General features: G+C 43.9%; 1 protein-coding gene across 1 annotated transcript in view; it reads left to right on the top strand.

The window, feature by feature from the left end:
• The window catches only part of LOC133616345 (contactin-associated protein-like 4), a 306,751-nt gene that overhangs the window by 229,979 nt on the left and 49,345 nt on the right, over positions 1 to 27,427 (top strand). Inside the window, exons 15-16 of the mRNA XM_061975492.1 lie at positions 5,244 to 5,368; positions 13,690 to 13,860. Coding sequence (XP_061831476.1) covers positions 5,244 to 5,368; positions 13,690 to 13,860 — 296 coding nt within the window. The remainder of the gene's footprint in view (positions 1 to 5,243; positions 5,369 to 13,689; positions 13,861 to 27,427) is intronic.

Genomic DNA, 27,427 nt, shown 5'->3' with positions numbered 1-27,427 from the left:
ACAAAGGACCTCGGTAGCACGGCAAGCAATGGCGGCAGTTTGTTCCCGCAGACGAGCGAGCTAAACCCCCTATCGACCCTAGCTTCCCTGGCCTGCTGACATCAACTCCAAAACTGGACAGATCAGCTTTCAGGAAAAGAGCGCGGATGAGGGTATGTCTACAGAATATATTAATTGATGAAAATTGGGCTGTCTGCACTCTTAAAGTGCATGTTGTTGCCAAATGTATTTCATATGCTGTAAACCTAGTTCATAGTTGTTAGTTTCCTTTAATGCCAAACAAACACATACCAATCGTTGGTTAGAAGGCGATCGCCGAATTCGTCCTCGCTTTCTCCCGTGTCGCTGGCTGTCGTGTCGTTTTCGTCGGTTTCGCTTGCATACGGTTCAAACCGATAAGGCTCAATAGCTTCAGTTTCTTCTTCAATTTGGTTTTCGCTACCTGCCTCCACACTACAACCATCCGTTTCAATACATGCGTAATCTGTTGAATCGCTTAAGCCGCTGAAATCCGAGTCTGAATCCGAGCTAATGTCGCTATAGCTTGCTGTTCTTTCCGCCATGTTTGTTTGTGTTGGCTTCACTATGTGACGTCACAGGAAAATGGACGGGTGTATATAACGATGGTTAAAATCAGGCACTTTGAAGCTTTTTTTAGGGATATTGCGTGATGGGTAAAATTTTGAAAAAAACTTCGAAAAATAAAATAAGCCACTGGGAACTGATTTTTAATGGTTTTAACAATTCTGAAATTGTGATAATGTTCCCCGTTAAATAATAGTCTCCTGATTAGAAACAGGTGTGTCCCTGTCATGTCTGTATTATCATGTTTTGTTTTAAGTCATGTTTTGTTTAGTTTCTGTCTTTTCACTCCCTTGTCTGGTCACCATAGCAACCATTAGTTTTCACCTGTCATGTCACGCACCTGTTTCACGTTTTGAGTCATGCACCTGCTTTCACTAATCATGTCCGCGGTTGTGCCGGCAAACCGCGCATCTCTAATATATATATATATATATATATATATATATATATATATATATATATATAGTTTGCGTCAGGGGCGTCACTAGCTTTTAAGGACAGGGGGGGCTTTGCCCCCAGGAGATGCACAGGATGCGAGCGAATGTTACGCACGAGCACAAAACTTCACAAACGGCTAACAAAGACTTAGACATGATTCATTGTTATTATTATTATTTTTTTAAAAATGCACGGGACGAAATGAAATGCTCCCCGGGACGATGGCTTTTAACCATTTTTTTTCTTTTTCTTTTTATTTATTTATTCATTTTACATTTTATATTAAATGTCTTGGTTTTTCCCTCCCTCTGAAAATCCTATGAAATGTTTAACAAGCCATCCTATAATAATAAAACAGCTATTAATGTAACAATACAATAAAACAAATACATTTAATGATGTTTTTTTTCATTATTTTAACAATAGGATAATGTATATTACTTTATATAGATTCTACAAGAAACACAAAACTTAAAAAATAAATGATTTACAATTGCACACACAAGGTTTTGTGCAGTTTCACTCATTGTAAAGGAAGATAATGTGCTTCGTACACCTGCAGGACCGCATGCAAGGTCGCAGAGAAAATACGGGCTGGAATTTGAGTGATGTGGGCATTTTCTATATGAACAAGTGGAATGGATTGGGGCTCTCTACCTTACGCTACGAAGTGAGGGGAAACTGAGTGAATAATAACAGGTTATATGATTATTTATTTAAACTCATATTTGGGCCACTTTATAATGAATATGTCGGCATTTATTTGTAAAAAAAACCCAAAAAAAACACCAAATTATTTAGGGGAGCTTAAGAATATTTTATTTCGAAGAGAGCGTTTTTTTTATTTTTTTGTCTTGTCTTAAATTGTGTTGCAAAATGTGTAAAAGAGACAAGTCATAACTGTGAAGTAAGACAAACAGTCATCCACCAATCAGCATTAATGTGGTAAGGCATGGATTTTTTTTTTACAACTATTAAGATATATTTTTTTATGTTATACTGTACCTGGGAACTGTTTTAATGTGCGGAAACATGGCACACTGGTTTTATTTCTTTCTTTTTTTACACAAATAGAGTTGAAATAATGCAAGAATCAATACTATGTGTCATGTCTGTATTATCATGTTTTGTTTTAAGTCATGTTTTGTTTAGTTTCTGTCTTTTCACTCCCTTGTCTGGTCACCATAGCAACCATTAGTTTTCACCTGTCACGTCACGCACCTGTTTCACGTTTTGAGTCACGCACCTGCTTTCACTAATCATGTCCATAGTATTTAAGTTCATTCATTTTCTATTGTTCGGCCTGACGACCTCACCCCATATATGCTTCTTCACACCCTTATCATCCTTGCTGCTCTTTTTTCATGCCGGTTCCATGCCAAGTAAGTTTTTGTTTATCAAGCCACAGTTTATGTTTTGTTTAATTGTTCATAGTTTCCGCCACTGTGCGCGCTTTTTGTTTGATCATTTTTTTTTGTATTTATAGTCTTTAAATAAATCATGTACCTTCATTCCCGTCTCGCCCGTGCCAACTTTCCGTTGCATCCCGGAAAAGCACACACCCAGGACCAAGTCATGACACTATGATGATACATTAAACCCTTGTTTATCGCTCTTAATTGGTTCCAGGCCTGAGCGCAGAAAAGTACCACTGATATAAGTCCTAATATTCAATGTTTTATCGTTTATACGACGTTTTGCGTTGTCGTCAAGGTCTGATGTTAAAGTTAAAGTTAAAGTACCAATGATTGTCACACACACACTCTGCATTTGACCCATCACCCTTGATCACCCCCTGAGAGGTGAGGGGAGCAGTGAGCAGCAGCGGTGGCCACGCCCGGGAATCATTTTTGGTGATTTAACCCCCAATTCCAACCCTTGATGCTGAGTGCCAAGCAGGGAGGTAATGGCTCCCATTTTTATAGTCTTTGGTATGACTCGGCCAGGGTTTGAACTCACAACCCAGACACTCTAAGAACTAGGCCACTGAGTAGGTCTGTGAAGTAAATTATTATTAAAAATGTAATATTTTCAGCACTAAAGCATACAAAATATGGTATTTAGCATTGTTAGAGCCCACTCGACATATGAAATAACATCTACATGGACACCATAACACTTTTTTAATCCAATATATTAATGTTAGTTAATGAATGGTTTTATTTCTTTCTTTTTTACACAAATAGAGTTGAAATAATGCAAGGATCAATACTATGATGATACATTAAACCCTTGTTTATCGCTCTTAATTGGTTCCAGGCCTGAGCGCAGAAAAGTACCACTGATATAAGTCCTAATATTCAATGTTTTATCGTTTATACGACGTTTTGCGTTGTCGTCAAGGTCTGATGTTAAAGTTAAAGTTAAAGTACCAATGATTGTCACACACACACTCTGCATTTGACCCATCACCCTTGATCACCCCCTGAGAGGTGAGAGGAGCAGTGAGCAGCAGCGGTGGCCATGCCCGGGAATCATTTTTGGTGATTTAACCCCCAATTCCAACCCTTGATGCTGAGTACCAAGCAGGGAGGTAATGGCTCCCATTTTTATAGTCTTTGGTATGACTCAAAACCCAGACACTCTAAGAACTAGGCCACTGAGTAGGTCTGTGAAGTAAATTATTATTAAAAATGTAATATTTTCAGCACTAAAAGCATACAAAATATGGTATTTAGCATTGTTAGAGCCCACTCGACATATGAAATAACATCTACATGGACACCATAACACTTTTTTAATCCAATATATTAATGTTAATTAATTAATCCAATCAGTCACCACGATACTGATTGGTTTGGTGTCATCTCATGGCCAATAATGCTGTATTTGTTGGTTAATTTAGTCATTTTACACTTGAAAATGCGTAATTTAGCCCCCAAAAAATACATTGACTATGCTTTAAAAAATGATGAATGTGTCATGTCTGTGTGATCATGTTTTGTTTTAGTAATGTTCGGTTTAAATTTTGGACTTTTTGTGCACTTTTGTTTTGTTTTGTCACCATAGCAACCATTAGTTTCACCTGTCACGTCACGCACCTGTTCCACGTTTGGACTCATTGTGCACTCTTGTCACCATAGCAACCATTAGTTTTCACCTGTCACGTCACGCACCTGTTTCACGTTTCGAGTCACGCACCTGCTTTCACTAATCATGTCCATAGTATTTAAGTTCATTCATTTTCTGTTGTTCGTTCTGACGACATCATCGCCGCCGCCACTTGACTTTGCCTCGGTGGATTCGGGGCCACTTGGGCTGGCGACCCACCGCCATGTCCCCCTCCCGCCCTCCCATGACTATTGATCTTTGTTTTTTTTTGGACATCTGGTATCTGTCCTTAAGGGAGGGGCTCTGTCATGTCTGTGTGATCAGGCTTTATTTTTGGACTTTTTGTGCAGTTTTGTTTTGTCCCCATAGTTACCCATTAGTTTCACCTGTCATGTCACGCACCTGTTTTGAGTCACGCACCTGTTGTTAATCATGTCCATAAGTATTTAAGTTAATTCATTTTCTGTTGTTCGGGCTGACGACCTCGCACCCCATATATGCTTCTGCACACCCTTATGATCCTTGCTGCTCCTTTTTCATGCCGGTTCCATGCCAAGTAAGTTTTTGTTTCTCAAGCCACAGTTAATGTTTTGTTTAATTGTTCATAGTTTCCGCCACTTTGCGTGCTTTTCATTTGTACTTTTTTGCTATAGTCTTTTGGTTTCATAGCTTATTCTCCGCCATTGTGCGCGCTTTTTGTTTGATCTTTTTTTAATAAATAAATCATGTACCTTGGTTCCCGTCTCGCCCGTGCCAACTTTCCGTTGCATCCCGGAAAAGCAAACTCCAAAGACCAAGTCGTGACAGAATGATGCATGTGTGATGGTATGGGGGTGTATTAGTGCCCAAGACATGGGTAACTTACACATCTGTGAAGGCGCCATTAATGCTGAAAGGTACATTCAGCTTTTGGAGCAACATATGTTGCCATCCAAGCAACGTTACCATGGACGCCCCTGCTTATTTCAGCAAGACGATGCCAAGCCACGTGTTACAACAGTGTGGCTTTGTAGTAAAAGAGTGGCCTGCCTGTAATCCTGTGGTCTATTGTCTTAATTGTTTAATTTGAATTAATATTTGTGTTATTTTTTTCTTCACTGTTTTCTTCCTGTTCCTATTTTCTATCTTCATGTGACCGTCCTTGGGCTTTTCTTTTCTCCTTCCTGTAGGACTAAGTATTCAGGTCTCCTAACCCTTAAGGAGACTCTCCCAGTCCGGTCTCTGGTCCTGGGCGGCATACAGCCAGGGTTAGAGTCTGCCTACAAAGTGGGACCTCTACGTTGTCATGGAGACAGTAGGTTCATTTCCTTTACAGAGTTTTAAAATGTGTATTTATTTAATGTATGAAGTTAAAACAGAAAGTTAGCAGCCATATCCTCCTGAGTTCGTTGTATATTTATTTTGTCAGAGTTAAAAGAAGGATGGACTGAATTTTACAAATACAGTGGTGGTCATAAGTGTACATACACTTGTAAAGAACATCATGTCATGGCTGTCTTGAGTTTCCAATCATTTCTACAACTCTTATTTTTTTGTGATGTAGTGATTGGAGCACATACTTGTTGGTCACAAAAAAATATTCATGAAGTTTGCTTCTTTTATGAATTTATTATGGGTCTACTGAAAATGTGACAAAAGTATACATACAGCAATGTTAATATTTGCTTACATGTCCCTTGGCAAGTTTACCTGCAATAAGGCGCTTTTGGTAGCCATCCACAAGCTTCTGCTTGACCACTTGACCACAAAATTGGTGCAGTTCAGCTAAATGTGTTGGTTTTCTTACACGGACTTGTTTCTTCAGCATTGTCCACACGTTTAAGTCAGGACTGTCATGTCTGTGTAATCATGTTTTGTTTTAGTCATGTTTTTAGTTATTGGACTCTTTAGTTTCTGGCTTTTCACTCCCTTGTCTTGTTTCCATGGTTACCCATTAGTTTCACCTGTTCCACGTTTGGACTCATTGTGCACTCTTGTTTGTCACCATAGCAACCCATTGGTTTTCACCTGTCACGTCACGCACCTGTTTCACGTTTTGAGTCACACACCTGTTTTCACTAATCATGTCACTAGTATTTAAGTTCATTGTTGTCAGTTTGTCGTTCTGGCGACATCATACCCCTGACTAGAGATGCGCGGTTTGCGGACACAACCGCGGAGTCCGCGGATTATCCGCGGATCGGGCGGATGAAATTAAAAACAATAAGATTTTATCCGCTCGCGGGTCGGGTCGGGCGGATTAATTAGATATTTTTTTTATTTTTTTATTTTTTTTGCGGGTGGCAGTTAAACCAATTCGGAAATATATATACATAGTTAAATGTTGTTACCCACATACGAAAAACGAGCAGGCACCTGCTGCATATGCCACAACAGAAGAAAAAAAAAGAAAAGAGATGGACACTTTTACGGAGCGGAGAAGGGACGCCTCGCCGGGGTCCGGGACCGAGGCCCCTTCCCCCGAGAGGGCCCCACCGGGAGCCGTAGCTGAGGCGATCCGCGAGAAGGGCCCGACGCACGTCCAGGGTCACTACCGCGCCCACCGCACCGACACCCCGCCTCGTCCGCTTTCGCAGTGCGCTCACGAAAGGGGTGGGGCTCACCCTGGTTGATATAGAGAGCAGGACGGTGGCCATGGAATTTCATTTAAGGTTTGTGATAAACCATCAAACTCATTCGTTAAAAGGACTCTATAGTAATATAAAGCAAATTTTTCTGGACATTATCATGCAAGAAAAGTTTATTTTTGGGATCGCGATCACCGCGTAATGATTTTTAAAGGTTGCATTACATTATTAACTGTCCCATGTGATCAGCCAGTGCGATTGGAAGTCCATGCTCAATTATTGCCTCCGTAAATAAAACTTCGGCATTTATCACATCCAAAGAATCTGTTTGGGCGACGAAAAACGTTGAAAGTTTTCCACTTGTATCGCTAGCAACGGCATTAGACTTGTGTTTTTTTGTCCCAACGTGGTCTTTTACATCGCTAATTCCTCCGTGTCCGATCGAAAAATCTTGTCTGCACAAGGTGCAATTCGCGTAGTTTTCACCCTTTTTTTTTTTTTTTTTTAATTAATATTAGATATATAACAACGGGCGGATGGCGGGCGGGTGCAGTTCTGATCAAACGTTACATCGGGTGGATGGCGGATGGTTGACGACTTTCTGACGCGGTTGCGGATGAAATAAATTGCCTATCCGCGCATCTCTACCCCTGACTTTCTGCTTCTCACTCTGTTTACCTCTGCGCACTTCATGCCATGTCAAGTAAGTTTTTTCTATCCATGCCACAGTTAGCGACTTTTGTTCATGTCCATAGTTTTTTGCCCACGTGCAAGTCTTTTTGTTTCGTTAGTCAAGTTTGTACTTCCGCCTTGAGCGCGCTTTTTGTTCCTTTTGTTAGTGTAAAATAAATAATGTCTTCACCTTCACGCCATGTCTGGTCCAAATGTTGACTTGCACCACGGGAGAACAAACCACGCCATAGTCCAAGTCGTGACAAGGACTTTGGGAAGGCCATTCTAAAACCTTCATTCTAGCCTGATTTAGCCATTCCTTTACCATTTTTGAGGTGTGTTTGGGGTCATTGTCCTGTTGGAACACCCAACTGCACCCAAGACCCAAACTGGTTTTAGCTTGTCCTGAAGAATTTGGAGGTAATCCTCCTTTTTCATTGTCCCATTTACTCTCTGTAAAGCACCAGTTCCATTGGCAGCAAAACAGCCCCAGAGTATAATACTACCACCACCATGCTTGACTGTAGGAATGGTGTTCCTGGGATTACCGTTTCTCCTCCTAACATATTGCTGGGTTTTTACTTCCAAATTCTTCAGGACAAGCTAAAATCATCAGCCCGGAGGTTGGGTCTTGGGCGCAGTTGGGTGTTCCAACAGGACAATGACCCCAAACACACCTCAAAAGTGGTAAAGGAATGACTAAATCAGGCTAGAATGAAGGTTTTAGAATGGCCTTCCCAAAGTCCTGACTTAAACGTGTGGACAATGCTGAAGAAACAAGTCCATGTCAGAAAACCAACAAATTTAGCTGAACTGCACCAATTTTGTCAAGAATTTGGAGGTAATCCTCCTTTTTCATTGTCCCATTTACTCTCTATAAAGCACCAGTTCCATTGTTAGCAAAACAGGCCCAGAGCATAATACTACCACCACCATGCTTGACGGTAGGTTTGGTATTCCTGGGATTAAAGGCCTCACCTTTTCTCCTCCAAACATATTGCTGGGTATTGTGACCAAACAACGCAATGTTTGTTTCATCTGACATCACCTGGACAAAGATAAGACCTTCTGGAGGAAACTTCTGTGGTCAAAGTCCTGACAATGTGGACAATGCTGAAGAAACAAGTCCGTGTCAGAAAACACATTTAGCTGTTTTGCAGCAATTTTGTGGTCAAGTGGTCAAGCAGAAGCTTGTGGATGGCTACCAAAAGCGCCTTATTGCAGGTAAACTTGCCAAGGGACATGTAAGCAAATATTAACATTGCTGTATGTATACTTTTGACCCATTTTCAGTAGAGCCATAATAAATTCATAAAAGAAGCAAACTTCATGAATGTTTTTTGTGACCAACAAGTATGTGCTCCAATCACTACATCACAAAAAAATAAGAGTTGTAGAAATGATTGGAAACTCAAGACAGCCATGACATGATGTTCTTTACAAGTGTATGTACCAGTGACGTGCAGTCACTAGAGGCAGGTGAGGCTGGGGCCTCACCTGCCATCATGGAAAGAAAAAAAATGTAAAAAGAAAAAATAAATAATTAAATTGTTATATGTATCCAGTGATTATACTATAAAGTTATTTTCCATTTAACTTCACCAGTTTTAGATTATTTTTATTCAAAATTGCTGAATTTTCACATTTGCCGTTCAAATACTGAGAAGAGACGGTGCGGTGATCAGCAGCCAGTTGAGGCACGTCACTCAGTGCCTCAACATGGATTCCGGACTCGGCTAACTGCTGGCCTGCTGTGCAGTGAGACTGTATTGCTATATGAATTATATTATACATTTCCATAGTTTTGTTAGCTGAGGTGTATAATGTACAGTGTATTTTGTCAACAACTGTATGTGTGTAAAGTATTTCTTGTGCTGAGCGATCATAAAACGGCTGCAAAAGACGCACTGGCTGAGGCTCGCAGTAATCCCGCCTCCTGCACCCCCGCCGTAGAATTGTTATATCAACTAAAGCCCACACTTAAACTTTCCACGTGCAAGATTGAATCTATTTAAAAAAGTTATTTCATAAGAAGCCAAAAAGTGCAAAAACAATAATGTTCGTGTTGGAGGAGTTGTGAATGACTGCAGGGCCTCAACATTAGGTACACCTGCAGACTGCAGGTGTACCTAATTCACAACTCCTCCAACACGAACATTATTGTTTTTACACTTTTTGGCTTCTTATTAAATAACTTTTGTAACCTATTTTCATGGGCTTTCCTCTTTGTGATGTTAAGTTCCTGTTATGCGCTGTTATACAGTATATGCCTTGAGCTCTTATTTTGAAGGCGCTAAGAGCGGAAGTGATGTCACGTTGCGGAGGTTTTTGAAAGAAGGTAAATAAAGTGGTCCTCGTGTAAACTGGAGCCTCTGTGTTTGTTATTTTGTAGTTTCATACAGTATAGGCCACATTTATAAACCCTCGGTTACACTTTTTTAAATAGATTCAATCTTGCACGTGGAAAGTTGAAGTGAGGGCTTTAGTTGCGGCGCATGGACTTCATTTTTAAGTAAAGGTAAGCCCATAATAACATTGTTTTTATTAAATGTGCTTTTTTGTGTGCTACAGTTTGTATGTGTAAAGTTAAAGTTAAGTTAAAGTAGCAATGATTGTCACACACACACTAGGTGTAATGAAATGTGTCCTCTGCATTTGACCCATCCCCTTGATCACCCCCTGGGAGGTGAGGGGAGCAGTGGGCAGCAGCGGCGCCGCGCTCGGGAATCATTTTTGGTGATTTAACCCCCAATTCCAAGCCTTGATACTGAGTGCCAAGCAGGGAAGAATGCTGGTATGAGCTTTTAAACATAACCCGTTAACTGCTGCCAATCAAATGGTGAATAAGATACTCTTTAGGGTTCATATGTTTGTAAATCTGACTGTGATGAAGTCAGTGCCTCACCAGCCATCAACCTCACCGCACGTCACTGGTATGTACACTTTTGACCAGGACTGTATATATCCACTTGATACCCGCTGGGAAAAACACGGGTCATAATGTTTTAACCAGAGGTGGGACCAAGTCATTGTTTTGCAAGTCACAAGTAAGTCTCAAGTCTTTGCCCTCAAGTCCGAGTCAAGTCCCGAGTCAAGACAGGCAAGCCCCGAGTCAAGTCCAAAGTCAAGACTGGAAAGTCTCAAGTCAAGTCCTAAGTCCTGCATTTTGAGTTTCGAGTCCTTTCAAGTCCTTTTAACCACAGACTAATATATTAACACAGATTGTGTATGCTTTTCAAACGCTGTATTTATTTATTAAAACAAGTGCATTTTAAATTGCAGGAAAGAAAATTGTGCTGACATTGCACTTTATAATAGCACTATTAACCAGTCATTTTAAACATTAACTCATTCCTTTACAGAACAAACACATTGAAAAATAAAGTGCAAATGTACTTATTTGTACAAAAGTGTTAACATTGAAAAAAACATGACATATACGTAAACATAACAAAAAAGTTTTACTTTTTATATGTCAGGGCCCTATGCTGCATTGCATTTGCAAAAGACCAAATTAGCCAAGAGTCTGTCAGTCATTTGTGCACGATGGGGGCGTAGTATGATGCCACCATGGCTGAAAACTCGCTCCACTGGAGCACTGGAGGCAGGCACTGCCAAGACTCTCATGGCCACTCGGAACAGTGAAGGAAGAGTCTTCATGTTCAATGCCCAGAACAAAAGGGGGGAGAGAGTTGTTTTGGGTTGGTGCACTACTTGTAAGTGTATCTTGTGTTTTTTATGTTGATTTAATTAAAAAAAAAAAATTAAAAAAATTATTTCTTGTGCGGCCCGATACCAATCGATCCACGGACCAGTACCGGGCCGCGGCCCGGTGGTTGGGGACCGCTGAGGTAAACAACCAACAGTATGTCAGAAAGCTAGCTAAAACGGTACACATATTCATAATATAGTATACATTTTAACTGACCTTTATTTTACTATTTTTGTCTTTTTTTAGGTGGCTAAAATACGCGGTGCTGCTGACCGCCGTCTAACGTTACGTGTGATATATTGACTAACGTAACCCTGCTTAAAAAAAAATCACTGAACAAAAAGTATGAATAAGGTAGTGAACTGCAACAGATTCCCGTGTTTGCAATAACGTTATAACGTTAGCAGTGAGTTTACAGCCTCACTGATTTAACTACACAGCAAATAAAAGTCACGTTACTTAGCCAATAAACGTTATCTTACATTCAAAACTTACCGTTCTTTGTGCAACTTCAAATGCCGGACGAAGTTGGACGTTGTTGCCTCTCCATCAGTCATTTTCGAACCGCATGTGTTGCATACTGCAAACCGTTTTGTGTTGACCACCTCGTAATTTTTATACACAAACGAAATTATTTTAGGTATAATTTTTTGTTCACTGGCGTGTGGTTTGGACATGTCTTCTTCGTTGGTTGTCCTGCAATTTGATTGGATGAATGCTGTGTGATGAAAACAAAGTAGATCTAATTTGATTGGCTGTTGTACTGAGACCACACCAGCTGACACACGCAACGCTGTTTGGGCGACGAAAAACGTTGAAAGTTTTCCACTTGTATCGCTAGCAACGGCATTAGACTTGTGTTTTTTTGTCCCAACGTGGTCTTTTACATCGCTAATTCCTCCGTGTCCGATCGAAAAATCTTGTCTGCACAAGGTGCAATTCGCGTAGTTTTCACCCTTTTTTTTTTTTTTTAATTAATATTAGATATATAACAACGGGCGGATGGCGGGCGGGTGCAGTTCTGATCAAACGTTACATCGGGTGGATGGCGGATGGTTGACGACTTTCTGACGCGGTTGCGGATGAAATAAATTGCCTATCCGCGCATCTCTACCCCTGACTTTCTGCTTCTCACTCTGTTTACCTCTGCGCACTTCATGCCATGTCAAGTAAGTTTTTTCTATTTATGCCACAGTTAGCGACTTTTGTTCATGTCCATAGTTTTTTGCCCACGTGCAAGTCTTTTTGTTTCGTTAGTCAAGTTTGTACTTCCGCCTTGAGCGCGCTTTTTGTTCCTTTGTTAGTGTAAAATAAATAATGTCTTCACCTTCACGCCATGTCTGGTCCAAATGTTGACTTGCACCACGGGAGAACAAACCACGCCATAGTCCAAGTCGTGACAAGGACTTTGGGAAGGCCATTCTAAAACCTTCATTCTAGCCTGATTTAGCCATTCCTTTACCACTTTTGAGGTGTGTTTGGGGTCATTGTCCTGTTGGAACACCCAAATGCACCCAAGACCCAAACTGATTTTAGCTTGTCCTGAAGAATTTGGAGGTAATTCTCCTTTTTCATTGTCCCATTGACTCTCTGTAAAGCACCAGTTCCATTGGCAGCAAAACAGCCCCAGAGTATAATACTACCACCACCATGCTTGACGGTAGGAATAGTGTTCCTGGGATTACCAATTCTCCTCCAAACATATTGCTGGGTTTTTACTTCAAAATTCTTCAGGACAAGCAAAAATCATCAGCCCGGAGGTTGGGTCTTGGGCGCAGTTGGGTGTTCCAACAGGACAATGACCCCAAACACACCTCAAAAGTGGTAAAGGAATGACTAAATCAGGCTACAATGAAGGTTTTAGAATGGCCTTCCCAAAGTCCTGACTTAAACGTGTGGACAATGCTGAAGAAACAAGTCCATGTCAGAAAAGCAACACATTTAGCTGAACCCAAACGAAATTATTTTAGGTATCATTTTTTTGTTCACTGGCGTGTGGTTTGGACATGTCTTCTTCGTTGGTTGTCCTGCAATTTGATTGGATGAATGCTGTGTGATGAAAACAAAGCAGATCTAATTAGATTGGCTGTTGTACTGAGACCACACCAGCTGACACACGCAACGCTGATAGACAAGTACACAATGAAAAATACGGGGCGCTCCCGAATAACTTTTTCATCTTTGCGTTTTGGGGAAAGTAGCAAGTCATGTCAATTCAAAAGGCTCAAGTCCAAGTGAAGTCACAAGTCATTGATGTTAAAGTCTAAGTCGAGTTGCAAGTCTTTTTACATTTTGTCAAGTCGAGTCTAAAGTCATCAAATTCATGACTCGAGTCTGACTCGAGTCCAAGTCATGTGACTCGAGTCCACACCTCTGGTTTTAACTGCCCTAGATTTTAGACCCCTTTTGTTTATGCATTAAAGATTGAAGTAGTGATCTCGAGTGAACTATGTTGCTAACCCAAACAGCAGAACCTACAGAGACTCACAAATAGTTTCTTAAATGAATGCCTGTCATGAAGGAGGCTGCAGAGCTGAGAGCTGAGAGCTGAGAGCATCTCCTGTGGCAATTATCAGTCTAGTTGACTTTAATGTGCTCGCTCATGATTGCGTAACAGCAAATTGCTCCTGTAATCATCAAGCCCTTCTGTTTTTTTTTTTCCAGAAGGTTTTTGGAACGCCGCACTGTTTGACAAGGAGACATCCTACCTCCACTTCCCCACCTTCCACGGGGAGCTGAATGCAGACATCTCCTTCCTCTTTAAAACCACGTCCTCGTCCGGGGTCTTCCTGGAAAATCTGGGCATCAAAGATTTTATCCGAATTGAACTGAGCTGTGAGTAAACTCTCAAATGTTTTGTTATTTCAGGTTAATTTGACTTTTTTTTGCCATTTCTTTCTCTCACTCAAAACACAGCAGGGCAGACCAGTAAGGGGAAAATAAGGGAGGTTCTCTCAGAAACTGAGGGAAATTCCGGTTCCAATTAAATTTGTTTTGATTGCCTGACTTCATGATGCCCGAGTGTTCCATTTTTGTTTCACCTGACATCACACGGACAAAGATAAGACCTTTTGGAGGAAAGTTCTGTGGTCAGATGAAAGAAAAATGGAGCTGTTTGGCCACAATACCCAGCAATATGTTTGGAGGAGTAAAGGTTAGGCCTTTAATCCCAGGAACACTATGCATACCGTCAAGCATGGTGGTGGTAGTATTATGCTCTGGGCCTGTTTTGCTGCCAATGGAACTACTGCTTTACAGAGAGTAAATGGGACAATGAAAAAGGAGGATTACCTCCAAATTCTTCAGGACAACCTAAAATCCTCCATCCATCCATCCATCCATCTTCTTCCGCTTATCCGAGGTCGGGTCGCGGGGGCAGCAGCCTAAGCAGGGAAGCCCAGACTTCCCTCTCCCCAGCCACTTCGTCCAGCTCCTCCCGGGGGATCCCGAGGCGTTCCCAGGCCAGCCGGGAGACATAGTCTTCCCAACGTGTCCTGGGTCTTCCTCGTGGCCTCCTACCGGTCGGACATGCCCTAAACACCTCCTTAGGGAGGCGCTCGGGTGGCATCCTGACCAGATGCCCGAACCACCTCATCTGGCTCCTCTCGATGCGGAGGAGCAGCGGCTTTACTTTGAGCTCCCCCCGGATGACAGAGCTTCTCACCCTATCTCTAAGGGAGAGCCCCGCCACCCGGCGGAGGAAACTCATTTGGGCCGCTTGTACCCGTGATCTTGTCCTTTCGGTCATAACCCAAAGCTCATGACCATAGGTGAGGATGGGAACGTAGATCGACCGGTAAATTGAGAGCTTTGCCTTACGGCTCAGCTCCTTCTTCACCACAACGGATCGATACAGCGTCCGCATTACTGAAGACGCCGCACCGATCCGCCTGTCGATCTCACGATCCACTCTTCCCTCACTCGTGAACAAGACTCCGAGGTACTTGAACTCCTCCACTTGGGGCAAGATCTCCTCCCCAACCCGGAGATGGCACTCCACCCTTTTCCGGGCGAGAACCATGGACTCGGACTTGGAGGTGCTGATTCTCATCCCAGTCGCTTCACACTCAGCTGCGAACCGATCCAGTGAGAGCTGAAGATCCTGGCCAGATGAAGCCATCAGGACCAAATCATCTGCAAAAAGCAGAGACCTAATCCTGCAGCCACCAAACCGGATCCCCTCAACGCCTTGACTGCGCCTAGAAAACCTAAAATCCTAAAACACAAAATTGGGTCTTGGGCGCAGTTGGGTGTTCAGAATCAGAATCAGAATACCTTTATTGTCATTGTATGGAAACAACGAAATTGGACAGCAATCCAGCTCAGTGTTTTTAAAACAATCTACATAAAATAGTCTTTCAGACAACAAACAATAATAAAACAATTTAAAATTTAAAAACATAATAAAGTGTTAAAAACATATTGCACTGTAGATCTCTATCAAAAGTAAGCAAGTTAATAAAGTGGTGAGTGTTCAGGTATGTGCAGAGTTTAGGGAAATAACAGCTCTCGGATAGAAACTGTTTTTCAATCTATTTGTCCTTGCTTTGATGGTCTTATACATCGACGTCCCACTGGGGTGAGTTTTTCCTTGCCCTTATGTGGGCTTTGTACCGAGGATGTCGTTGTGGCTTGTGCAGCCCTTTGAGACACTTGTGATTTAGGGCTATATAAATAAACGTTAATTGATTGATTGATTATAGCGCCTCCCTGAGGGCAAGAGTTCAAGCCACTGGTGTCCTGGGTGGGATGAGTCCCTGAGGATGCTGTTTGCTCTCCAAATTCTTCAGGACAAGCTAAAATCATCAGCCCGGAGGTTGGGTCTTGGGCGCAGTTGGGTGTTCCAACAGGACAATGACTCCAAACACACGTAAAGTGGTAAAGGAATGACTAAATCAGGCTGGAATTAAGGTTTTAGAATGGCCTTCCCAAAGTCCTGACTTGAACGTGTGGACAATGCTGAAGAAACAAGTCCATGTCAGAAAACCAACACATTTAGCTGAACTGCACCAATTTTGTCAAGAGGAGTGGCCAAAAATTCAACCAGAAGCTGTATCGATTGGTTCGAGTGTGAAGCGACTGGAATGAGAATCAGCACCTCCAAGTCCGAGTCCATGGTTCTCGCCCGGAAAAGGGCGGAGTGCCATCCCCAGGTTGAAGAGGAGACCCTGCCCCAATTGGAGGAGTTCAAGTACCTCGGAGTCTTGTTCACGAGTGAGGGAAGAGTAGATGGTGAGATCGGTGCGGCGTCTTCAGTAATGCGGACGCTGTATCGATCCGTTGTGGTGAAGAAGGAGCTGAGCCGGAAGGCAAAGCTCTCAATTTACCGGTCGATCTACGTTCCCATCCTCACCTATGGTCATGAGCTTTGGGTTATGACCGAAAGGACAAGATCACGGGTACAAGCGGCCCAAATGAGTTTCCTCCGCCGGGTGGCGGGTCTCTCCCTTAGAGATAGGGTGAGAAGCTCTGTCATCCGGGAGGAGCTCAAAGTAAAGCCGCTGCTCCTCCACATCGAGAGGAGCCAGATGAGGTGGTTCGGGCATCTGGTCAGGATGCCACCCGAACGCCTCCCTAAGGAGGTGTTTAGGGCATGTCCGACCGGTAGGAGGCCACGAGGAAGACCCAGGACACGTTGGGAAGACTATGTCTCCCGGCTGGCCTGGGAACGCCTCGGGATCCCCCGGGAGGAGCTGGACGAAGTGGCTGGGGAGAGGGAAGTCTGGGCTTCCCTGCTTAGGCTGCTGCCCCTGCGACCCGACCTCGGATAAGCGGAAGAAGATGGATGGATGGATGGAACTGCTGCTTTACAGAGAGTAAATGGGACAATGAAAAAGGAAGATTACCTCCAAATTCTTCAGGACAAGCTAAAATCATCAGCCCGGAGGTTGGGTCTTGGGCACAGTTGGGTGTTCCAACAGGACAATGACCCCAAACACACGTAAAGTGGTAAAGGAATGACTAAATCAGACTGTAATGAAGGTTTTAGAATGGCCTTCCCAAAGTCCTGACTTGAACGTGTGGACAATGCTGAAGAAACAAGTCCATGTCAGAAAACCAACACATTTAGCTGAACTGCACCAATTTTGTCAAGAGGAGTGGCCAAAAATTCAACCAGAAGCTGTATCGATTGGTTCGAGTGTGAAGCGACTGGAATGAGAATCAGCACCTCCAAGTCCGAGTCCATGGTTCTCGCCCGGAAAAGGGCGGAGTGCCATCCCCAGGTTGAAGAGGAGACCCTGCCCCAATTGGAGGAGTTCAAGTACCTCGGAGTCTTGTTCACGAGTGAGGGAAGAGTAGATGGTGAGATCGGTGCGGCGTCTTCAGTAATGCGGACGCTGTATCGATCCGTTGTGGTGAAGAAGGAGCTGAGCCGGAAGGCAAAGCTCTCAATTTACCGGTCGATCTACGTTCCCATCCTCACCTATGGTCATGAGCTTTGGGTTATGACCGAAAGGACAAGATCACGGGTACAAGCGGCCCAAATGAGTTTCCTCCGCCGGGTGGCGGGTCTCTCCCTTAGAGATAGGGTGAGAAGCTCTGTCATCCGGGAGGAGCTCAAAGTAAAGCCGCTGCTCCTCCACATCGAGAGGAGCCAGATGAGGTGGTTCGGGCATCTGGTCAGGATGCCACCCGAACGCCTCCCTAAGGAGGTGTTTAGGGCATGTCCGACCGGTAGGAGGCCACGAGGAAGACCCAGGACACGTTGGGAAGACTATGTCTCCTGGCTGGCCTGGGAACGCCTCGGGATCCCCCGGGAGGAGCTGGACGAAGTGGCTGGGGAGAGGGAAGTCTGGGCTTCCCTGCTTAGGCTGCTGCCCCTGCGACCCGACCTCGGATAAGCGGAAGAAGATGGATGGATGGATGGAACTGCTGCTTTACAGAGAGTAAATGGGACAATGAAAAAGGAAGATTACCTCCAAATTCTTCAGGACAAGCTAAAATCATCAGCCCGGAGGTTGGGTCTTGGGCACAGTTGGGTGTTCCAACAGGACAATGACCCCAAACACACGTAAAGTGGTAAAGGAATGACTAAATCAGGCTGTAATGAAGGTTTTAGAATGGCCTTCCCAAAGTCCTGACTTGAACGTGTGGACAATGCTGAAGAAACAAGTCCATGTCAGAAAACCAACACATTTAGCTGAACTGCACCAATTGTGTCAAGAGGAGTGGCCAAAAATTCAACCAGAAGCTGTATCGATTGGTTCGAGTGTGAAGCGACTGGAATGAGAATCAGCACCTCCAAGTCAGAGTCCATGGTTCTCGCCCGGAAAAGGGCGGAGTGCCATCCCCAGGTTGAAGAGGAGACCCTGCCCCAATTGGAGGAGTTCAAGTACCTCGGAGTCTTGTTCACGAGTGAGGGAAGAGTGGATGGTGAGATCGGTGCGGCGTCATCAGTAATGCGGACGCTGTATCGATCCGTTGTGGTGAAGAAGGAGCTGAGCCGGAAGGCAAAGCTCTCAATTTACCGGTCGATCTACGTTCCCATCCTCACCTATGGTCACGAGCTTTGGGTTATGACCGAAAGGACAAGATCACGGGTACAAGCGGCCCAAATGAGTTTCCTCCGCCGGGTGGCGAGTCTCTCCCTTAGAGATAGGGTGAGAAGCTCTGTCATCCGGGGGGAGCTCAAAGTAAAGCCGCTGCTCCTCCACATGGAGAGGAGCCAGATGAGGTGGTTCGGGCATCTGGTCAGGATGCATACCTGCCAACTACTCCGGTTTTCCCGTAATTAGTACGGTTTTCATCAACCTATTCCGGGTTACGGTTGCAGTGATAAAAAATACGGTTTTTCATTAATTTAAAAAAAAAAAAATGTTTTTAAATTTTATTCACGAAATCGCGTAACAACAATGACAATCGACACTGCTTCCCGTAACTTCCTATCGAGCCATTCCGAATGCCATGTGCGAGGCTATTTATAGCACCGCTGCCAAGCACGAGGCACCAGTTGCCATTGTTTCCAAACGAGCGAACGATCATGGAATCAGCCGGAGAAAAATCGCAAACGAGTCTTAAACCGAAAAGAAAACTGCAGTCATTCCGTGAAGAATATTCAAAAGCCTATCCGGGAATAATTATCCCTTCCAAAAAGGGTGAAAACTACGCGAATTGCACCTTGTGCAGACAAGATTTTTCGATTGGACACGGAGGAATTAGCGATGTAAAAGACCACGTTGGGACAAAAAAACACAAGTCTAATGCCGTTGCTAGCGATACAAGTGGAAAACTTTCAACGTTTTTCGTCGCCCAAAACAGATTCTTTGGATGTGATAAATGCCAAAGTTTTATTTACGGAGGCAATAATTGAGCATGGACTTCCAATCGCACTGGCTGATCACATGGGACAGTTATTTCGGAAAATGTTTCCCGACTCGAAAATCGCCAAAAAATATGGATGTGGTCGAACCAAAACATCAAACATTATTCAGCGTCTTGGAACAGAATCCTCAAAAAGTATCGCCGATGTCATGAAGACGGAACCATTTAGCATGTCGACTGACGGCAGCACCGATTATGACGATGTAAAACTGTACCCCATTTGTGTTCGATATTTCGATGACGACATTGGAAAAGTATTGTCAGTACTTCTGTCTTTGAGGGAATGCAATACGGATAACTGGCATTAACTGTCAAAATAATTTCAAACTATTGAAGTTAGCTTACAGAATAAACATGTCAATCAACCCATATGATTTTTGCTGTAATATTTTTGTTTTGAAAAGTCACTGTGACTGATAGAAAAGTGATGGTTTTAGCAACATTTTAACCTGTCTGAATGCTAATAATCATTTTGCGTCGGGGGGCGAAGCCTGAACCCCCCACCAGGACTTTGTCCTGGACCTACCGGGGCCTGCGGCCCTTGGACCCTGGCTACTAGGTTTTTCTGATTTCAAAAGTTGGCAGGTATGAGGATGCCACCCGAACGCCTCCCTAGGGAGGTGTTTAGGGCACGTCCGACTGATAGGAGGCCACGGGGAAGACCCAGGACACGTTGGGAAGACTATGTCTCCCGGCTGGTCTGGGAATGCCTCGGGATCCCCCGTGAAGAGCTGGATGAAGTGGCTGGGGAGAGGGAAGTCTGGGCCCGACCCAACCTCGGATAAGTAGAAGAAGATGGACGAATGGAAACCTTTAACGAAGTTTTCACTGCAAAGTTCAAACTTGTGCGGTCTTCGACTCTCCTTCCACTTTGTCATCGTCATCTCCTAAAATCTTGCACTCTTCAGCCCTTCCTGATTCCCTCTCGAGGAACTCTGAAGAAACGTTTATCCTTTTGAACGGCTCGTACAGCCGAAAACAAGGCAAGCGTAGGGCATTGTTCTTCCAGAACGGCTAAATGGCGCCTCGTACCCACTGAGAACAGACGCTGCTCGACCACCACGCATATTTAATGACCTGGACGTGACGTCATTCAAATCCAAGCAATTGGTAAGACTGGTTGGTTTTGCATACTAGGTCCCCTTTACTGAGGAGAGAGATAATTAGAAAACATAGTAACAATTAAGACTCATTTATAGAGAAGTGTAATGTGTATTTTTTAGTAAGGCGGGAAATTATTGACCATTTATCCCATGGCAAGCCCAGTCCACCACAGGCAGTCAGGACCCGAGAGTCCCCCAGCAGAGACCCTCACTGCCCTAACAGACCGCCAAGGCTTGACAGACCACCACACAAATAATTCTTAAATTGGGGCATCACTGTGCTTTCTTTCCATTGTCTACATCATCCATGAGCATGTTGTTTTCACACAAAGGTCACCACTCCGATGACTACATCTATATGCTTAACCTTTTCTCAGTACATGTCACATCGGTAGTCTAGACATTTGTAAAATCCCAATCCACATACACTATATTGTCAAAGGTTTTTGGCCACCTGCCTTGACTCACATATGAACTTGAAGTGTCATCCCATTCCTAACCCATAGGGTTCAATATGACACCTTTTGCAGCTATTACAGCTTCAACTCTTCTGGGAAGGCTGTCCACAAGGTTGAGGAGTGCGTTTATAGGAATTGTCCACCATTCTTCCAAAAGTGCATTGGTGAGGTCACACAGAAGGCCTGGCTCTCAGTCTCCGTTCTAATTCATCCCAAAGGTGTTCTATCGGGTTCAGGTCAGGACTCTGTGCAGGCCAGTCAAGTTCATCCACACCAGACTCTTGTCATCCATGTCTTTACGGACCTTGCTTTGTGCACTGGTGCACAGTCATGTTGGAAGAGGAAGGGGTCCGCTCCAAACTGTTCCCACAAGGTTGGGAGCATGGAATTGTCCAAAATGTTTTGATATCCTGGAGCATTCAAAGTTCCTTTCACTGGAACTAAGTGGCCAAGCCCAACTCCTGAAAAACAACCCCACACCATAATTCCATCCATCCATCCATCTTCTTCCGCTTATCCGAGGTCGGGTCGCGGGGGCAGCAGCCTAAGCAGGGAAGCCCAGACTTACCTCTCCCCAGCCACTTCGTCCAGCGCCTCCCGGGGGATCCCGAGGCGTTCCCAGGCCAGCCGGGAGACATAGTCTTCCCAACGTGTCCTGGGTCTTCCCCATGGCCTCCTACCGGTCGGACGTGCCCAAAGCACCTCCCGAGGGAGGCGTTCGGGTGGCATCCTGACCAGATGCCCGAACCACCTCATCTGGCTCCTCTCGATGTGGAGGAGCAGCGGCTTTACTTTGAGCTCCCCCCGGATGACAGAGCTTCTCACCCTATCTCTAAAGGAGAGCCCTGCCACCCGGCGGAGGAAACTCATTTCGGCCGCTTGTACCCGTGATCTTGTCCTTTCGGTCATAACCCAAAGCTCATGACCATAGGTGAGGATGGGAACGTAGATCGACCGGTAAATTGAGAGCTTTGCCTTCCGGCTCAGCTCCTTCTTCACCACAACGGATCGATACAGCGTCCGCATTACTGAAGACGCCGCACCGATCCGCCTGTCGATCTCACCATCCACTCTTCCCTCACTCGTGAACAAGACTCCGAGGTACTTGAACTCCTCCACTTGGGGCAGGGTCTCCTCCCCAACCCGAAGATGGCATTCCACCCTTTTCCGGGCGAGAACCATGGACTCGGACTTGGAGGTGCTGATTCTCATCCCAGTCGCTTCACACTCGGCTGCGAACCGATCCAGCGAGAGCTGGAGATCCTGGCCAGATGAAGCCATCAGGACCACATCATCTGCAAAAAGCAGAGACCTAATCCTGTAGCCACCAAACCAGATCCCCTCAACGCCTTGACTGCGCCTAGAAATTCTGTCCATAAAAGTTATGAACAGAATGGGTGACAAAGGGCAGCCTTGGCGGAGTCCAACCCTCACTGGAAACGTGTCCGACTTACTGCCGGCAATGCGGACCAAGCTCTGACACTGATCATACAGGGAGCGGACCGCCAAAAAACCATAATTCCTCCTCCACCAAATTTCACACGCGGCACAATGCAGTCCGCAATGTACCGTTTCTCGTGGCAACCTCCAAACTGTCAGAGTATGTTGGTGACGAACCCCAAGATGCAGAGATGGCGGCAGGCTTGGTACAAGAAAACATGATTTAATTTAACACTATGGCAAAAAAAACTAACAAAAGGGTACAAACAAAAGACGCGCACAAGGCGGAGAACAAACCGGGCTATGAACTAAAATAGCACAAAGGCTAACTGTGGACAAGAAACAAAAACACTTACTGTGACACGAAGGAACTATGACATGAGCAGAGTGAACAAAAGTAGACAGAGCTACAACGACAGGTAGTAGTGACAACAAGTATTAGCGACAATAACCCAGCACTGACTGGAGGGTGTCGGAGGCAGATATTTACATATATCCGAATTTAAGTGTTACTACGTTTATTTCATAGTCATATTTGAAAACAGCTCGTGTTCTTCCAATGGTGGTCTTTTGGTTGTCTGCAAAACTGTGTGCTTAACCTTGAATGAGGAATGTTAGAGAGAGCGATAATAAGCATTTGTTTTGACTAGAGAGAGGGAAGAGGGGAAAGGGTTTTGGGTCGGGAAGGCAGACCATTTTGGCGGCGCGATAGAATGTTCTATGCTGGACTGGTCTCAAATATATATATCTGCAAAGCTTTGCCAATATATTACAAAATACCTATTCCGTCTCTGGTGGTTTTTCAACTCAGCTTTAAGTGTCGTAAAGAGCTTGGGAGCGACTTGTGACTTGAATTCCCTGGGAGGAACAACTGGTCCAAAACGCAACAAGGGGAAGGCAGGTTTAAATAGCAGCTGGCTGATTGACACCAGGTGTGGCCAGGTGCCAATCAGCCGCAGCTGAGGGGAAGCAGCAGTCGGGGAGACAATGAGGAAACAACCAAAATAAGAGCGTTGACAGGAAATGACAGAGGAAAAACTCAAACTTGACCAAACTGTCAGGGACAAGCCTGACACAAACCCAGATTGGTCCATCAGATTGCCAGATGGAAAAGTGTGATCTATCAGTCCAGAGAAGGCGTCTCCACTGCTCTAGAGTCCAGTGGTGATGTCCTTTACACCACTGCATCCCACGCTTTGCATTGGACTTGGAGATGTATGCCTAACTCCTTTTGGCAACATGGTGTATGTTTTGTATTCACTATAACAAGCGGTGAGTGCACTTACCATGTTCGTTGATGAGCAGGGTGAGGTATTCCCGGTGGAACGAGTCGACAAAGAGCAGCCTGGTCCTGAATTTCAGGGTGACGTTTTCTCCTTTCGACGTCATGTCAGAGAAATGTTTTGGTATTGCTGCGTCCAACCAGCTTTTCCTCCCAGGGAATTAAAGTCACTGGTCAATCCCAAGTCCTTTCGATGACATATATGCTGAGTAAGAAGGACCATCAAGACAGAATAGGAATATTATCAAGTTTTACTGAAGCTTCAGGAGAACAGCCCAGACCAATACATTCATACCGGCTTCTCAAATTGTTCTAACATTCAAATGGAAAGGAATGCCTCTCCCTTCCCCCAACACTGATAAGGCAAAGAGAGGGATGTATCTTCTTCACATTCCTATGTCTAAAACACTAAACAGACCTATGTAGACAAAGAGAAACTGGTATACAGATTATACAATGGAAAAGTAATAGCTTATCCAAACATGGCTATAAAAAAAGAAATAACTCTTAAACATATATGCATTCTCCACAATATCCTGGAGCATTCAAAGTTCCTTTCACTGGAACTAAGGGGCCAAAACAACCCCACACCATAATTCCTCCTCCACCAAATTTTACACTCGGCACAATGCAGTCCGAAATGTAGCGTTCTCCTGGCAACGTCCAAACCTAGACTGGTCCATCAGAATGCCAGATGGAAAAGTGTGATTCATCAGTCCAGAGAAGGCGTCTCCACTGCTCTAGAGTCCAGTGGCGACGTGCTTTACACCACTGCATCCCACGCTTTGCATTGGACTTGGTGATGTATGGCTTAGATGCAGCTGCTCGGCCATGGCAACCCATTCCATGAAGCTCTCTGCGTACTGTACGTGGGCTAATTGGAAGGTTACATGAAGTTTGGAGCTCTGTAGCAACTGACTGTGCAGAAAGTCTTTGCACTATGCTGACCTCTCTGTCAGTTTCCGTGGCCTACCACTTGGTGGCTGAGTTGCTGTTGTTCCCAAATTCTTCACTTTTGTCAAGACTTGGACTTTGGCTTGGTTTGTTCTCCCGTGGTGCAAATGAACTGGACTGGTCAAGGCTTGAAGGTGGGTACATGATTTATTTTAAACTATCAAAAAAGGAATAAACAAAAAGCGCGCACAGCGCGGAGAATAAAACTAGACTTTAAACACAAAACTTGCACATTGGCAGAAACTATGAACAATTAAACAAAACACTAACTGTGGCTTAACAAACAAAAACTTACTTGGCATGGAACCGGCATGAAAAAAAGAGTAGCAAGGTCATCAGGGTGTGGAGAGAGTGCAGGAGCATAAATGCGGGGGTGTCGTCAGGACGAACAACAGAAAATGAATGAACTTAAATACTATGGACATGATTAGTGAAAGCAGGTGCGTGACTCAAAACGTGAAACAGGTGCGTGACGTGACAGGTGAAAACTAATGGTTGCTATGGCGACAAGAGTGCACAATGAGTCCAAACGTGGAACAGGTGCGTGACGTGACAGGTGAAACTAATGGTTGCTATGGTGACAAAACAAAACAAAAGTGCACAAAAAGTCCAAAATTTAAACCGAACATTACTAAAACAAAACATGATCACACAGACATGACAACTTTTCTTATAATAAAGGTGACTTTGGAGTATTTAGGAGCGAGGAAATTTCACGACTGGATTTGTTGCACAGGTGGCATCCTATGACAGTTCCACGCTGGAAATCACTGAAAGCGGCCCATTCTTTCACAAATGTTTGTAGAAACAGTCTCCATGCCTAAGTGCTTCATTTGATACACCGGGCCAAGTGATTAGGACACCTGATTCTCATCATTTGGATGGGTGGCCAAATACTTTTGGCAATATAGTGTAGGTTACGAATCTGATTGTGGCGTAAAATACAGGTTTAAAATTCAAACTCAAAAATAGCGGCAGGTTGCTTGTTTTCTTTAACTGTTGTAGCAAGAACAGCTGCTCTGGAGGGAATATTGGAAGCACATACTCACTTACATATGAAGCAGCTTCAAGAGCAAATTGCTTAGATCGTGCTCAAGGATGCTTGCAGACTGCTTGAGCCGGAGATCAAATCAACAATCTTCCAGTTTCCGGGCGACAACCACTTTATCACGGTCACCGTGAGCAGTTTTGCTCCTGCTGTGTCAAAAAGCTGACATAACGTCAGCATCTTCACCATCACAATTTCAAGTCCAGTGCGGTTTTTGGATGTTAAAAGTAATTGTTGATAATTGTCCGTCAGTCAGTGTGAGAAATAAAAATACAATTTAGGTCACCTGTTATTTAGTAGACTTAATAGGAATTACTTGCATTTACCGAATGCCCAAAAAGATGAAATGCTAATATTGTGACGGTAGATCTGTCAGAATAATTGTATATAAAATATCACACAACTTTGCGTTCCATTGAGGTCAGGTCCAAACACTGATGACATCTATTAAACAGACAAGAAGCAAGGAATCATGCTGAGACAGAGTTCAATTTAGCTCATGAGGAGAACGCATGGAGCTGCACACCTAGTCACAGTCTCGCCCTACGCTCTAAGGCAGTGGTTCTCAACCTTTTTTCAGTGATGTACCCCCCTGTGAACATTTTTTTAATTCAAGTACCCCCTAATCAGAGCAAAGCATTTTTGGTTGAAAAAAAGAGATAAAGAAGTAAAAAGTTAAAGTTAAAGTTAAAGTTAAAGTTAAAGTTAAAGTACCAATGATTGTCACACACACACTAGGTGTGGCGAAATTATTCTCTGCATTTGACCCATCACCCTTGATCACCCCCTGGAAGGTGAGGGGAGCAGTGGGCAGCAGCGGTGGCCGCGCCCGGGAATCATTTTTGGTGATTTAACCCCCAATTCCAACCCTTGATGCTGAGTGCCAAGCAGGGAGGCAATGGGTCCCATTTTTATAGTCTTTGGTATGACTCGGCTGGGGTTTGAACTCACAACCTACCGATCTCAGGGCGGACACTCTAACCACTAGGCCACTATGTCATCAGTTTCTGATTTATTAAATTGTATAACAGTGCAAAATATTGCTTATTTAGTAGTGGTCTTTCTTGAACTATTTGGGGAAAAAAAGATATAAAAATAACTACAAACTTGTTGAAAAATAAACAAGTGATTCAATTATAAATATTTCCACAAAAAAATCTAGCTGTCAACACTGAATATTGCATTGTAATGAATGGAATAGCCTTACTTGATTTGATGTTCAGTTTATGAACTTACATTCATATTTTGTTGAAGTATTATTCAATAAATATATTTATAAAGGATTTTTGAGTTGTTGCTATTTTTAGAATATTTAAAAAAAAATCTCACGTACCCCTTGGCATACCTTCAAGTACCCCCAGGGGTACGCGTACCCCCATTTGAGAATCACTGCTCTAAGGTACAGCTCCCGCGTCCCTCTATTTATTCAGGAGTTCCCCAGTCAACATCACTGACTCCGCTTCTAAGAGGAGTGGTCACACACATCATGCAAAGCAGGTCCAGTACGCACAATACGTGACGGAATGTGCTGGGGGCCTTGTGATTGCCTTGTTTCTGCTTCGTCCGCGTGCTGTCATATTATCTTCGTTGAGGTCCTTGAAGTCCTTGGCTGTTAGCGGGCTAAAACAAAGATAACATCTGCGGCTGAGGCCACCCATCAGACAAGAAGTTTTGTCCTTGCACAGATAGAAAAAAATGCAGCTTGAGCACAACAGCTAATAACTACAGCAACGGACTTTAAGCATACTAAAGTTGTGTGACTGCGAGAAGACAAAAGCTGTCTTTCATCTTATCA

Source organism: Nerophis lumbriciformis, linkage group LG14 (assembly GCF_033978685.3).
Source record: "Nerophis lumbriciformis linkage group LG14, RoL_Nlum_v2.1, whole genome shotgun sequence".
In the NCBI taxonomy this organism is placed as follows: domain Eukaryota; kingdom Metazoa; phylum Chordata; class Actinopteri; order Syngnathiformes; family Syngnathidae; genus Nerophis; species Nerophis lumbriciformis.
The sequence above is the reverse complement of the archived record's forward strand: the minus strand, read 5'-3'. Positions and strand labels throughout refer to the sequence as shown.